Below are 14,490 nucleotides of genomic sequence, written 5' to 3' on the forward strand. Positions count from 1 at the left end.
GAGTTGAGTATAAAGATGCATACTAGGAAGCTTAGCTTCCCTTTTTCAATACTGTTAGATGATCACAGGTGAGCAGTACCTCAGATGTTTTCAACAGTTGTACAGAAATGCATTTTATGCTGCTCATTGTTCATGTAAGTAACTTTTAGAAGTCCACAAAACTAATCTCATTAATAAAATATGAGACATCTCAAATTAATCTTTTTGGATATACAGACAAGATAAAATAGTCAAAGCAGAATTAGTTAGTTGTGGAATACAATAATTCTATTATGCCACTTGAAGAAATAAAAACCCTTGACAGCCAAGTTTTTTCACATGCTCCATTCTGTACCATCTCATCCTATCAGTTTAAGTACTACTTAGAGAAATTACTTCCAGGCATATGGTGGTAAAAAGGACATACTTCAGGGGAATGAAAGAGTGAACATGGTTGGGAGAAGATAAGCAAGGTAGGGAGGGGGATGAAGGCAGGGGGGACCATGCTCAGTAAAATGTTTAGAAAGAACCTAGAGAGACAAAGTGGAAGGCAGGAGTGAAGGCAAAGTATGAAAGCTAGGTGCTGCCTGTTAGTAAATGCTCTGAGAAACGCCTGGGACTTTCTGCAGGTGCAGGCTACCACTTCTACTAGTCTCAGTCCAAGGTCAACCACCCCCTCCCAGTGGTTCCCCAACCTCTACACAGCTCAGCATACACTCAACAGCCCTCTTCAAGAGCCCCTGAATTAAATACTCTTTGTCAGGCTGCAAGTGTTAAACATGTTAGATAAATTAATTTAACTAAACTTAACCCTGGAAAAACAATACTTTAAGTTCTAAAATTTCTCAAATGAGGGGCTGGGGGGCTGAGGTTTGGGGTTGGAACCTCTGTGCAGCTTCCCGTTGCAGAAATTAATCTCAGAAGGAATGCAGAGGCTCACACTGCAATACAAGCAGTTCAGGCCCCAGTTTTGCATCTCAAAGGAAAAGATGTCAACAGCACAGTCCACCAAGGAGGCTTTGTGGGTGTATGCACATGCCTATACATATTAAAAAAATAATTTTGCAAAAAATGTGAGCTAGTATGTGGTACATAGAAACAACACTGTTAAGTAAGACACGGTCAAGCTGACAGTTATGTGTTATTCTCCTGTATCTTTCAAAGTTTATTTTTTACAAGTTTTCCTAGAAAAAGTGAGTGAATTGGATCTCACACAAACATTCATTTGTGTTTTCAAATAAAGATAACAATACCAGCCTCTCAGTATTCAACACAGTAAAAAAAAAAATAGACCCTGCTTCTAAAAATGACTTCATGCAGTTTCTTTGAAGCCAGTGGGATTACTCATAGTGCATAAAATTAGGCATGTGAATCTCTCTTTGAAGAACTGATGCTGTAGGGGGGTCAATCTCGAGCTTCTAAAATTTTATTACAAGCAGTAATCAAAAGTTACTTAAATAAATATGGACAACACATTTACAATGTTTTTGGTAGATGTTAAAAACACAGTAAGATATTTTTAATACACAGTATATGCCCCTATATAAAGGGGCAACTGACTCTTTACACCTACCATATTCCCTGTGAAATAAAATGTATTAACCAGAAGCAAAATATAAACCATAATAATAAGTTGTATATGTTTCCTGTGACCTCCATCTTTTAGAATTTACTCTGGAAAACCAAATCACACCTCATTAACCCTCCAAGGAGACTGCAGGTTTCCAGCATTCTAAACCGTGATTCAATAATGCAGGAGGAAAAGAACAATTTCCTAACAGCATACAGAAAAAAAAAAAAAAAGGAAAAAAATGGCATCCAGTTTTCAGAAAATAAAACTGAAAAAAATGAGATTAAAATTCTTGTGCTTGCTATACCAAGACAAAGGTTAGTATGTCTCTTGTCTGAGTAATTCTTTGAGGATCCAAAGTAAACGTGCTGCCTGACATACACTGGGTATAGGCAGCAGAGAAGCTGCTTAGGTTCTGCCGAACAGGCTGGGTCTCCCAACTCCTGGACAAGCAACTAAACCCTCGTGCTCTGTCACAGAGGCTCACAGGGAATGCCAGTGGGAAGCAGACACCAACTCTGGAGACCTGAGTATCAGGTACGTAACTAAGTATCAGGTAAGCACAAGTACCGAGTTAAATATATTGCAGACTCACCCTGGGCCTATGGCTTTTCACCCTCTTCAAGAGGACTGCTAAATCATGCGAGTGCTCAACCTGCCTACAAAGAAAAGCTGGTATTTCAGTCAAGTTCTCTGAAGCGCTCCTCATAAGGTCCTCTCCACTTTACTGTAAGGAGAAAATCAGTGTTTAGGTAGGATCTCTGAATCTTCCTGCCCCATCAGATGCTAGAACACAAGTTTATAATAGCCAAGATAAATGAGGAGCTCCCTGAATTCAGCCATAGATGTTAGTATTTGACAAGTGTAGTTCTATCATACTGCTCTTCCCTATGTTGTATCAAGGGAGTGTAAGCAATCAGATGTACATGCCTCATTCATCTCAAGTACTAAAAGGAATGCACAAGGAAGCAGGTAGCAAACTGTTTATTTTGAGAAACAGAAATTATTTATTTAGTAGTTTTCAGTATTTTTTTTTTTAAAAGGAAAAGAAGAAATGTCCTGGATCCTCTTCTCTCTGGAAAAACAGAACAAAAAACATTTATATTACTAAAGCTGAAAATGTAGTCTAAGTAAGAATGATGTCATCTAAACAGTAAACAGTTTTTCCATCCCAGCCAGAGGTTTCCATAAGGAATATGTAACTCTATTTTGGATGTGACTTTAAAAAATGCTGGCTAGTATCCAAATTAACTAGAAAATTCCTTTAATTTAACAGGTTTATTTCAACTACTTTATTTAAAGGTTAGAAATTAGTACAGTATGAGGATGGATTCCTGAAATTACTTTTGTGTATCAATTGTAGTCATACGGTCCTATTTAACTCAGTTTATTCATATGAATAAGAACATAAAACATTCATAGAACTAAGCCTTAACTTAGCAAGCTGATTATTAAGAATTATCATTTTTATCAAAACAAAAAGACAATACCTTTACCTTTGTTAGGGAATATTCTTTCCAACTCTGAAAAAAGGTTCCATGCCCATGAAGTCTTCCTAAGGTACAAATTTCTCCATGATCAACAAGGTAAGGTATAGCCTTTTTTGACCACTCTCTGAAATCACTTGTCCTGTTTAAGAAAAAAATCTTAAAAGAAAAGTCCCTAAGGAAATGAGACAGGAAACCATCTGCTAGTAAGTTTTACTGACTCACATTCTACAAAAATTAGTTGTAATGGGTGAGATAAACAGCTTCAAAGACTAACAGGTAATTGGTTTCCCACAGGGGTGTCCCCATATTTACAGTTTGGGGCCATTTTTCTTGCAAGACTGCTGTTCAAACTGCATGTATTTTAGATTTGCAGAGTAACTATATCAGTACTGAACATTCCCAGTGGATATAAAAATTTACAGGACTATATTCCCTGTATGTAATGTACATTAGCTCTTCTGAAATTAGCTGGTATGCTGAAGTTCACTTACCAGCAACCTTAGGCTTAAAGACTTGTAATGCCTGCCCTGCAAAATTCAGGAGAGCAAAGCACCTAGTCCTACTTGGTTCGTATGTTGACATGTTGGAAAAGATTACTCCAGAAATGGCAACCGTTACACGGAAGGTGCAGAAACACCTAAATGAAATCCCTGAGGTTGTTCCTATGGAGAAATGTTTCCTCAATAATGAGCTACCATCCACCACATGATGGTCACACAGTACGGTGGCAATGTTGTTAGAAAGAGAGCTTCTCTGTAATGACTGAACTGATGAGCAACACTGCGAGCATTTCTTCCTGTGGTTCATGGAGCCTTATGTGAAAACAAAAGACATCTGGAAGGAAATTACAATGCTTGCATTTGCACCTAGAGGTGTATTTCTGTATTATCATTTGTTTTGTACTATGTTAAGATATGAGGAAAAGTTAGATTTGACTAACAGAATGCATTCACCAAAATATAATTAATTCCGCCAGATAGCTCTACAAAAGAGATCTGAATAATATTGACTTCTACAATTATCCCTAGTATAAGGAGGTAAGTGGAATTTGGTGATGCCAGAACTTCTCTATAGGGGTAGAAGTAATGCATGAAAGCAAGTGTGTTCATGTTACCCAAAGATCAAAAAACATTTTTGGACAATGCAAAAATTCCCCTCTAGAAGTAGAACCCCAAAGCAGCTACATAGGCACCCAGACACTAGGATGATGCGAACTAGAGTAACAGCTAAAGCAAACTGCAAGAACACATAAATGCCAAGGTGAAATGAATACCTAGTGAAACTGATGGCACACAGACAAGGGTGGCTTCTTAATTCAAGGGTCAAGCGCAAAATACAAGCACAGGAAACAACAGGAAACAGCAGGTTTGTTCTACTGCATTACTGCTTTTTAATGGTCAGAAATGAAAAAAGATGGCTTGTTTTAAGTACCTCTTGGCATAAACACAGCACCTGGAAAATTTCATATTAAAAAAAAAAAAAAGAAAAGAAAAATACAAGTAGTTAGTTCATTAGGTAATTATATTCTTTTAGTATCTCAGTATTTGGAGGCAGAGATGACTGGTCTACTGCTTTTTAGAAAACTGGTCCCTCCAGGTATAGCGAAACTGGGGGTTGTGAAGTATCAGACCTGTGCTGATCTATCATGACAGAGCAAAAGAGAATCAGCCTCAAAAGGCTCCCAGGGACCCTGCAACTTCCAGTGTGGATGTTTCCATCCCTCCTGTACAGTTTGTGGATCCCACAGAAGACAAGGCACCTCAGCCTCAGAATTAATTACTTCCCTGTGCAGCTGAAATGCTCCAAAACAGTCACTTGAGCTCCAAGCTGCAAAAGACGCACCCTGCATTCAGCAACTGCTGCCAGAAGAGAAAAGCAAACAAATCTCCAAACCTTACTATCGTTAAGAAGTACAACTGAGTTTCCAAGCTCAAATACAGGAGAATAATATACAAAATCCCTTATGATGGAAACATAAGGCATTATTTTCAACCCTTTTCTTAGAATAAATCCTGTATCATGGGAAACAAAAGAAACCTCTGCAAGAATGATGACAGTCTACTGTGAAATATTTCAGCTTTTTAATTAAATGTGTATACCTACTGAAGGTGCCTGCTGCAGTCATCTTTAGTGTTCAAAAATCCCAGGGAACTCACGGATGATACAGATTCGTCTTGAAGAGTTTTACCAATCTAAGAGGCAATACAAGCTGAGACCTCTAGATCTTGGATGTGTAATTTCTGTCTAGTTTAGAGAGAAAAAGCTTCAAAATACTTCATGGTAGCTTTGAAAAACAGTCTCAGCCTTACTCTTATTTATTCAAAAGGTTGCCTCTTGACAAAGGTGAATGAGTTAAGTAGCTCTTAAACAAGAATGCTTTTGACCCATCTATCTGTACAGATTGTTGAAGTTATCCTGAAAGTATGTATTAAGCTAAATCTTATCCATATGTTGGACCTCTTCACATATGAGACACAAGAAAATGAAAGGGTTAATAGTGTAGACAGGGTCATCCAAGTCAATATAAAAAAAAGACGACACGTATGTGTCAATGAAGACTGAGAGATGGAATTTGTGACAGAAAAACGTCTGTGGCCTCTAGGAATTGCAGTGGAATGATTACTTATGTGAGGCTCATGTGTTTCCTCTAGATTACTTTTCCATTTAACATTCAACTGCATAACTGCAAATCTATAAGTGACCAAAAATCCGAGAAAGCCAGCTTGCATACTCCATGAACATTGTGTTTGTGTTTTGCCCTCACCCTTTGGTAAGAATTCCAACTGCAATGCAAACAGCCAGTGTCTGAACCACGGCCAGCCCATGGCTGCTTGCACTACTGCAGTTCTTTAAAAAATACACGATTTGAAAGCACTTAAAACACAAGAGGTGTGAGAAGAGAATTTAAGGAGTGTCTCAGCAGCTAATACTGCCTCAGAACTAATTTCTGCATCCATGTCCTCACATGCATGCAAATAACAATCTGGCCCAGTACTTGTAGCAGTAACAGTAACTATTTGGGAAAACTTCATCTTCACTTTTTTACTGTATGTGGCTTTAAGTAAGGCTACCGAGTAAAAATGGAAAATAAGCTCAAAAGCCAACTAACAGTCAGGTCAGGAAGTGAGAGTGTGTGTAAATATGCTGCCCACAACCTGAGACAGAAATACAAATTCAAAAAGTTGACCGGCAATACAAAATAAAATTCCATCTTGTAGCAGAGAAATCCTCACCATACACTACTTCAAACATACTTTTGGGTGAAATGCATAAAGAGACACTGAACTCATGCATACACTGTACTGCACAGTGAAGTAAGCATCACTTATGCAAAATGATTACAAATCAGAAAATAAAACATAAAACTTGTCCTAACTCTTCAGTCATTTAACTTACTGTCTCCTTCCATGACTTCCTCATGAGAATTTTCTAGCAGAAGGGTGGTAGAGGGCTGAGCTACATAACTGCTAAGAGACATAGAAATACAGTATTTGTGAGCAACTTTTTGGTATTTGGTAAGCACTGTTTTATAAACCTAGCAAGAAAATGAACACCAAAGCTTGGCTTTTGATGGGAGTATAAAAATCAACTGGATGACTGTTTTGCTTTATTTTAATAAAGTATTGGCATTAAACAACTTCTGAGGGAAAAGCAGACATGACTGCAATACAGAATGATTCATTGTGAATAGAAAGCACAAGGCAGTGTACACAAGGGATATGACTTAGCAATTGCTGTGGCTGACAACATGAATCCTAAAGCTTTTGAAAGTTTGGAAACCAAAATATTTCAATATTGTGAAGATATGTTAATATCGTGAAGATCCTTGTCCATGGTGTCTTGGAATCTAAGCAAAGGCTGTGAGATGTTTCACTACGGAAGGCTGCTGTTCACTGCCAGTGTCAGAGGACAGACACTATACTTGCTGATGGAGAGGTGTTTAATACCCATCAGAGCCCTATCTGTGGCTGTGGGTTGTGAATACTAGTTCCATGTGGTTTGCAAGTACCTAGCTCCATGGTAAAACCAGGGAGAGTAGCGAAGCGAGCAAGATGAAAAACCCATGGAACACCAAACAGATGCCCATCAAACAGATAATGAATGTTGCAGTCTAATACCACGCATTTTCTGCATTTTGACAAGGAAGTAAAAATGGAAATGCAGTATATTAAAGGACCAGTCCCTTGTATTTAGATCTGTGCCTCCCCAGACTCACCAGGCCTTGATAGGAGATACTGAAACATCGTAACTAAAAAAAGCTGCTGAACATTGAGGCAGACTACAGCTGGACTAGAACTACATATCTTAGAGTCTTACCTACTAATCTTTAATTAAAGTTTGGCCTTTTATCATTTTTTTCCACTAAGTATTAGCCTAAGGCTACTTTGCTTCAGCAAGAAAACACTTTTAATGATTTATTTCAAAGAAAGTAGGTAGGTAACTAAATAAAGAACCCCAAACCCTTTATCATGTGGAAGGGAACAACCCTGCAGGCTCCAAGGCAGCTAAATGGGAAGAACAGAAGTGACAACCTCTACTTACAGGCTTACAGTCTGCTCCTCTGCTAGCTGGCACCCAGCGTGGTTATCTATCCCTGCACTGGGACACCGCAGTACTAACTGAAGTAGAGCTCTCCACTCAGAGGTAGTTGTATTTTACTTCTAGTTTGCACAGGAGTAACTAATTCTTCAAGGTGCTAGGGAATGAAAAATCAGGCTTCTGGATCTTCAGATATGAGAAATAAAACCCCTAAGGAAAAAAAAATATGGACCTTCGCAAAACATTGTGCATACAATGCAGGAGCACTACAACGGATACTGGATATCACACAGGGTGTAATGGGGGCATGCCACTGTTCTGAAAGAAATTCAAACAGTACTTGGATTTAAATAAAATAATAAATCTTTAAGGCAGTAATTTGTGAAAGAAAACAGAATGAAACCAAGTAAATTCCCCTGGGACTACCACCTGTATGCACTGTAGCTCTCAACAAGAGCATCGCTAGCAGGGAGGTTTCCTTTGCGCACAGAGGGCAAATGCCTCCAACACTTCCCCTGAGATCCTCAAGGTTCAGTGCACACTGGCCCATAAATACAAGACATCCTGATGGTATATAAAGTCTGCGCATGGGTGAGTTTTAGAAAGGCAGACTATTCGTTTGTCTGTTGTGGATGCTTGTCTGGCTTTCTTTTTGTGAGGTTGCTGACCACTGTTCCTGAATGACTTTATCGCAGAATCATACAATGGCTTGGGTTGGAGGGGACCTTAAAGATCATCCAGTTCCAACCTAAGGCCTCATCCAACTTGGCCTTGAACATCTCCAGGGTTGGGGCATCCACAGCCTCTCTGGGCAACCAGGTCCAGCGCCACACTACCCTCCCTCCTAATGTCTAGTCTAAATCTATCCTCCCTTAGTTTAAGATCGTTCCCCCTTGTCCTATCATTATCTACCTGCGTAAAGAGTCCTTCTCTGTCCTTTTTATAAGACCCCTTTAAGCACTGAAAGGCTGCAATGAGGTCTCCCCATAGCCTTCTCTTCTCCAGGCTGAACATCTCCAGCTCTCTCGGACTTCCTTCACAGGATAGCTGCCCCAGCCCTCTGATCATCCTTGTAGTCCTCCTCCGATCTGCTCTAACAGCCCCACATCTTTCTTGTGCTGGGGGCCCCAGACCTGGATGCAGCACTCCAAGTGGGGCCTCACAAGGGCAGAGCAGAGGGGGACAATCCCTTCCCTCCCCTGCTGGCCACTCCTCTGTCGATGCAGCCCAGGACGCAGTTGGCCTTCTGGGCTGCAGGCACACACTGCTGGCTCATGTTGAGCTTTTTGTCCACCAGAACCCCCAAGTCTCTCTCCTCAGGGCTGCTCTCAATGAGTTCTTCTCCCAGTCTGTGCTCATGTCTGGGATTGCCCCAACCTAGGTGCAGCACCTTGCACTTGGCCTTGCTGAACCTCATGTGGTTCACATGGGCCCACTTCTCCAGCCTGTCCAGGTCCCTCTGGATGACACCCCTTCCTTCTGGTGTATCAACCACACCACTCAGCTTGGTGGCATCTACAAACTTGCTCAGGGTGCACTCAACCCCATCGTCTACATCATTGATGAAGATACTGAAAAGCACCGGTCCCAAGAGACACCCCTGAGGTACCGCTCGTCACTGGCCTGCACCTGGACACAGAGCCATTGACCACCACTCTCTGGGTACAGACATCGAGCCAATTATTTTGCCCAGTATTAATACTGCACACAGATTTACTTTAATTACTTTTCTAGGTGCATCCTTCCTGGAATCACACTAGTTTGTTGGAAAAACATTAAAGGAGAATTGGGAGACTCAGAAACGATAACAGAAGGTGTTAGTTGAGGGACTTTCTTTTCTCTTATGAAAGAAAGTCAGGGAAGTGCAAAGAAAGGCTGTAGTCATTTCTTTGCAGAGGTGCCAGTGCAAGCATTATACCGTCTGTGATTTAATTTCTCAAAAGCAATGTGGAGATCAGAGTACTCAAACACGAGGATGAACAAATCACATACATGAACAGCAAATACATTAACCTAAGCAACCACTTTGCCCCTGTCATTAAAACAACACAATTCATTAAGTAACTTTATTTTCACCCACAGGAAAACTACACTATGCAATGTATTATCCCACAGACATAACGATTTCTAAAATTACAAATAAATGATTGCCTTTTAAATCCATCTGGCATAACGCACGCCCTCCTTGCTTCACATGCTGAGGCTGGGCTCAACTTTCACACGGCGTGCTGTTGCTGGGCCCAGGAGCCCAGCACTGCACTGTGCCTAGTCACTCCTGACCAGGCTTTAAGGTAAGCTGGATCCTCCACAAACTCACAGGCAGATCAGCAGTGTGTAGGGTTTTATCTCCTCTTGGCACTCAAGGGTTTGTGAGAAACCACGTTCACTGCACATCTACGTACGCCCTGAGCACGCACACCTTCCGAGAGCCTTTACAAGACTCTTCAAGTAAGGGGACAGAAACCAGAAGAGGGGTTTGTTCTTGGCTTAGCAACATGATGGTAGCTTTAAACAGCTTGCACCGGATATCATTAACAGCATTAGGAGTAATTATAAGCATCAGCTTTTATTTCCTACTCCGAGGCTGTAACCGATGCACAGAAGGGCACAAGGAAAAGGCTGGGAAGCTACTATGGTACTAACACCCAAAGCAGCAGCAGGAACCTCTTGCCAGCACTTTTGTCAACAAAGTTTGCACTTTTCATATGTATTATTTAAATTGCATACAGGAAGCAATATCCAAAGCAAGAAAAATATTTTTTTTTTTAAAGATCAGTGGCAGCGCATGGGTGAAACCTAACACAAACAGCAGAGCCAGTAATAAGCACATACTCAGCAGGACTATTGCTGTTACCATGGTCAGTGTCTCTGGACAACCTTCTTAGTAAAGAAGTTTGAGTAAATGTTGTTTTGGTAACAGGGCTGCAAACATCTAAATCAGGTCACATTTAAAATTAGGAGGAGTTTTGCTCTTGAGATCACTGGAAGCAGAATTGAATCTACCAATCTTGAGCTCTTTTACTGCACCTGAAAAAGAAGTCCTGAAAATTTCGTTGGCCCTTTACAGTTTGTATGACATTTTCTTGTATCTTTATTTTTTTTTCCCCTTTCTCTCATGGTATGTATATTGTATGTGAGAAGAGTGCTGTCCCATGTTTTTTCAGTGCCATAAAGGTGCTTTCTGTATTGCCTTGTAAACTTTGTCCAGGTAGGACATAACAGGTTACTGCTCTTATAGCACATATAGAATCAGAAAATCATCAAGGTTGGAAAAGACCTCCAAGATTATTTAGTCCAACTGTTCCCCTATCACCAATATCACCCACTAAACCATGTCTCTAAGTGCCATGTCCAAGCTTTCCTTAAATATCCCCAGGGACGATGATGCCACCACCTTCCTGGGCAACCCATTCCAATGCCTGACTGCTCTTTCTGAGAAGAAATTTCTCTTAATTTCCAACCTGACCCTCCTCTGGCACAACTTGAGGCCATTCCCTCATCTCATCACCCGCAAGAAGAGGCCAACCCCCAGCTCCCCACACCTTCCGTTCAGGTAGTTGTAGAGAACACTAAGGTCTCCCCTGAGCCTCCTCTTCCCCAGACTAAACACCCCCAGTTCCCTCAGCCGCTCATCACGGGACTTGTGCTCCAGGCCCTGCACCAGCTCCGTAGCCCTTCTCTGGACACACTCCAGGGCCTCGATGTCCTTCTTGTAGTGAGGGGCCCAAAACTGAACACAGCACTCGAGGTGCGGCTTCACCAGAGCAGAGTACAGGGGGACGATCACCTCCCTGCTCCTGCTGGCTGCACTATTCCTGACACAAGCCAGGATGCCATCAGCCTTCTTGGTCACCTGGGCACACTGCTGGCTCATGTTCAGGCGAGCATCAACCAACACGCCCAGATCCTTTTCCTCTGCACAGCTTTCCAGCCACTCCACCACAAGCCTGTAGCATTGCATATGGTCTTATAGGGTCAAATGAGTACACAAGGTCTGTGACTAGACACAAATGACATTGTTTTTGGTACTTCTGAAAAACAAAACAAAACAACTGCAACATTTAAGACCACAACTGTTGTCCTAGAGTAGTCTTTCATGGCATAAAACAAACCCAATTGCAGAAATAGGGTCAGATGTGAGTAGTGAGTAAAATTGCTAAACTTCCGTGGACCACTGTGTAGTCTCTCAGAGTAACATCCCCTGTATAAATCTCTGAGTCTCCTAGACTTGGGTCTTCCTCCGCAATCTGCAGCCTCACAGGACTTGCTCATACAGAGTAAGTTCCTGCTGTCTGCGCAAGCAGTGATTCATCACAGATCTCTGGTAGGAAGCTCACACTACAATAAAGAAACATAAGTGAAAGAGCATGACCTTTCTGGCACCCAAGGTTATCTTTAGGCCTACTAATATTCACATTTGTAAATCTCAAACAGTGTGAAGTAAGCACTCTCATTGCCTTCTGTAGGCTTGCCTTTTCATCGATGTTTACTTCTCTACAAACCAAACAGAGGAAGGGCCCCAACACTTCTGCATTCTACATGAAGGACCCACAAAAGTGACTGTATCCTGCCTTTAGGTCACCATGAGGAGACAGTTCTCAGATGTTCACCAAGCTCAGTGTGCCCTGAAAATATGGTCTCTTTAAGATACCTCTAGATGACCATGCAAAAAAATGATGTTATCATCAACTGCGGCTGAAGAACTATATAAAAGATATATATAAGTCATAAAAAAAAAGGCAAATTCAAAATGTTTTAACTATGATTTAGAAAAATCTTCAATCAAGATGCTCTTCACAAGCAGTTACTCTTCTAGGTAATTTAATCTTACATATGCTTTATGCTTGCTTTCACTGTCAGTGTTGGAAGTCAACCCCAAAGCCACATATGAAGTAAGAGCCTGATTTGGATACGCTTACAGATCAAACACAGCTAATTCCCACTGACCATACAAGCTACAGGCTTCCAGTCTGTACATGAAGGCGCTAATAATTCCAAAGGGATCTTCAGGATGGAGCCTCGGGGGACCCGAAAGAAGTCCCATGCTGTCAGCTCCACTCCTGGAGGCGACACTTCAGAAAGTAAAGCAGTGGTTACCTGCCTGCTAATGGCCCAAACGATGTCACAGCAATTTACTGGGTGAATGATTTTTGAGGCTCACCAAGACTTGAACTGTCCTTCCAGACAAACCTGGACTAACCTCCCTGACAGGCAGGACGATGTGTTGGCTGCGATGGGCGAACAACCTGGGCTTTTGAACCTGTGAAAATTTTTATGCAAGCCCTTAAATACCAGAGATATCATGATACGGGAAAGCCCAAGAGGCGTGTACCTGTATGTAATTACCAGCAGCCAGTATAACGAGGCACCCCTCTACCTCGCGGGCCAGTCAAAAACCCGTGCTGCACACACCTGACTCAACATCAGGACCAACACTCAGGCCGTACCTCATCTTTACACCTCTCTGGCTCCTCGTAACGAAGCACAAAGAGGCGCTCCGGTGGGCCACTGGCACGGAGCCACCCGCTCCCCTCCCTCAGCTCCCCTCCCTCAGCACCGCTGTCCTTGGGGCACCCCACGGCCCCTCTGCTCCTGCTGCCCCTGCCCTCCAGGAGCTGGCCACAAAGCGGGGAGCCACTGGGGCTATTTTTGGGGCCACTGTTGGAGCCCGCAGCCCTTACCAGCAAAGTTCTTGGTGAAGACGAGTGTGACGAGGAGGATGGGGATGAGGACGGTGCCGATGGTGACCACGCGGTCGAAGGGCAGCTCCAGCTTCAGCTGCAGCAGCAGAGCCGCCAGCGCGCCCGCCTTGTCATCCTGCTGCCCGGGCAGGATCAGCTCCTTCAGCTTCTCGCCCGCCAGCAGCGCGGTGGCCATGTCGGGGTGGTTATCGATGATGTGTTGCATAAGCGGTGGCTGCGGGCGGCCTCACGCCGACGGGCCTCCCCCGGGGACGGGGACACGGGGACGGGCGGTGGCCTGCGGGGACAACACCGACAGGGTGGCGGCGGGGCCGGCTGCCTTGGGGTGCTGCGGGGTGCTGTGGGGGTCCCGTGCTGCCCGCCCCAGCCCGACCTCCCCGTGTCCCCGCAGCCCCGGGGAGCAGCAGCAGCACCCCGGGTGCTGCAGGAGGGCTGCCTCCCCACGCAGCTCCGCAGAGGGAAGCCGGGGGGACCCCAGCAGCCGTGTCCCCGCCGTGCCCGGCCATGCGACAGCACGGGCTGGGGCTGGGGCTGGGGCTGCCCCCGCGCCGAGGGAGCGGGCATTTACCTGGCAGCTGCGGCTCCCTGGGTTCGCGGGCGCTGCCTCGCCAGCAGCAGCGGAAGGCGCAAATAAACTTACACCGGCCCTTCCTGCCGGCGGAGAGGTCCCCGCGCCGCCGCTTCGGGGCCGGTGCCGGTTCTGGCCGCGGCTGGCTGGCAATGCATGGAAACGCCGGGCTGCAGCGCGCCGGGCGGCTCAGCGGGGGCTGGCAGCAGCAGGAGGAGGAGAGAGCAGCACCGGAATGAATTGCGGGAGCGCAGGGGTCCTTTAAGGATCTGATGCGAGCAGCTGGAGCCTGCCAGGCTGGGAGCAGCAGCAGCAGCAGGAGGAGGAGGAGAAGGAGGAAGGGGGGGGGGCAGCAGCCGCAGCAGGCACAGCCCCGGGGGCTGCAGCGCGCAACACGTTGCGGCCCCGGCCCCGCGGGAGGCACCGCTGGAGGCAGCGCGCATGCGCCGGGGGCCCGCGGAGGTCGGCGGCGGGCGGGGGCGGGGGCCGGGGCCGGGGCCGGGGCCGCGCCGCCTCCTGAGGTGATGGAGGGGGAGCAGCCGCAGCCCCCGGGGCACCTCAGGGCGAAGTGTCCCCGGGGCGAGGTGTCCCCGCTGGAAGGGTTTTAAAGCCCCGCTGGGGGCACACTGCACCGAGGGACGT

At 44.6% G+C, this 14,490-nt stretch overlaps 1 protein-coding gene across 3 annotated transcripts; it reads right to left on the reverse strand.

Annotated features, from left to right (window-relative positions):
- Positions 1–125: 125 nt before the first annotated feature.
- Positions 126–14,258, reverse strand: LOC311429536 (pannexin-2-like). 3 transcript variants are annotated; one of them, XM_084540625.1, is made up of 5 exons: positions 13,849–14,258; positions 13,260–13,557; positions 4,313–4,491; positions 3,046–3,178; positions 2,518–2,624 (listed from the first exon to the last, which is right to left on the reverse strand). In XM_084540625.1, exons 2-3 carry the CDS (start codon positions 13,483–13,485, stop codon positions 4,463–4,465), a joined length of 255 nt encoding a protein of 84 aa, XP_084396751.1. In that variant the 5' UTR covers positions 13,486–13,557; positions 13,849–14,258; the 3' UTR covers positions 2,518–2,624; positions 3,046–3,178; positions 4,313–4,462. The 3 variants fall into 3 exon arrangements, with proteins under 3 accessions (XP_084396749.1, XP_084396751.1, XP_084396750.1); XM_084540624.1 differs by lacking the exon at positions 4,313–4,491 and having other exon boundaries at positions 13,849–14,257; XM_084540623.1 differs by lacking the exons at positions 2,518–2,624; positions 3,046–3,178; positions 4,313–4,491 and adding an exon at positions 126–2,276.
- Between the last annotated feature and the right edge of the window lie 232 nt (positions 14,259–14,490).

The sequence above is a fragment of the Aythya ferina genome (genome assembly GCF_964211825.1).
Source record: "Aythya ferina genome assembly, contig: HAP1_SCAFFOLD_1327, whole genome shotgun sequence".
Lineage (NCBI taxonomy): Eukaryota > Metazoa > Chordata > Aves > Anseriformes > Anatidae > Aythya > Aythya ferina.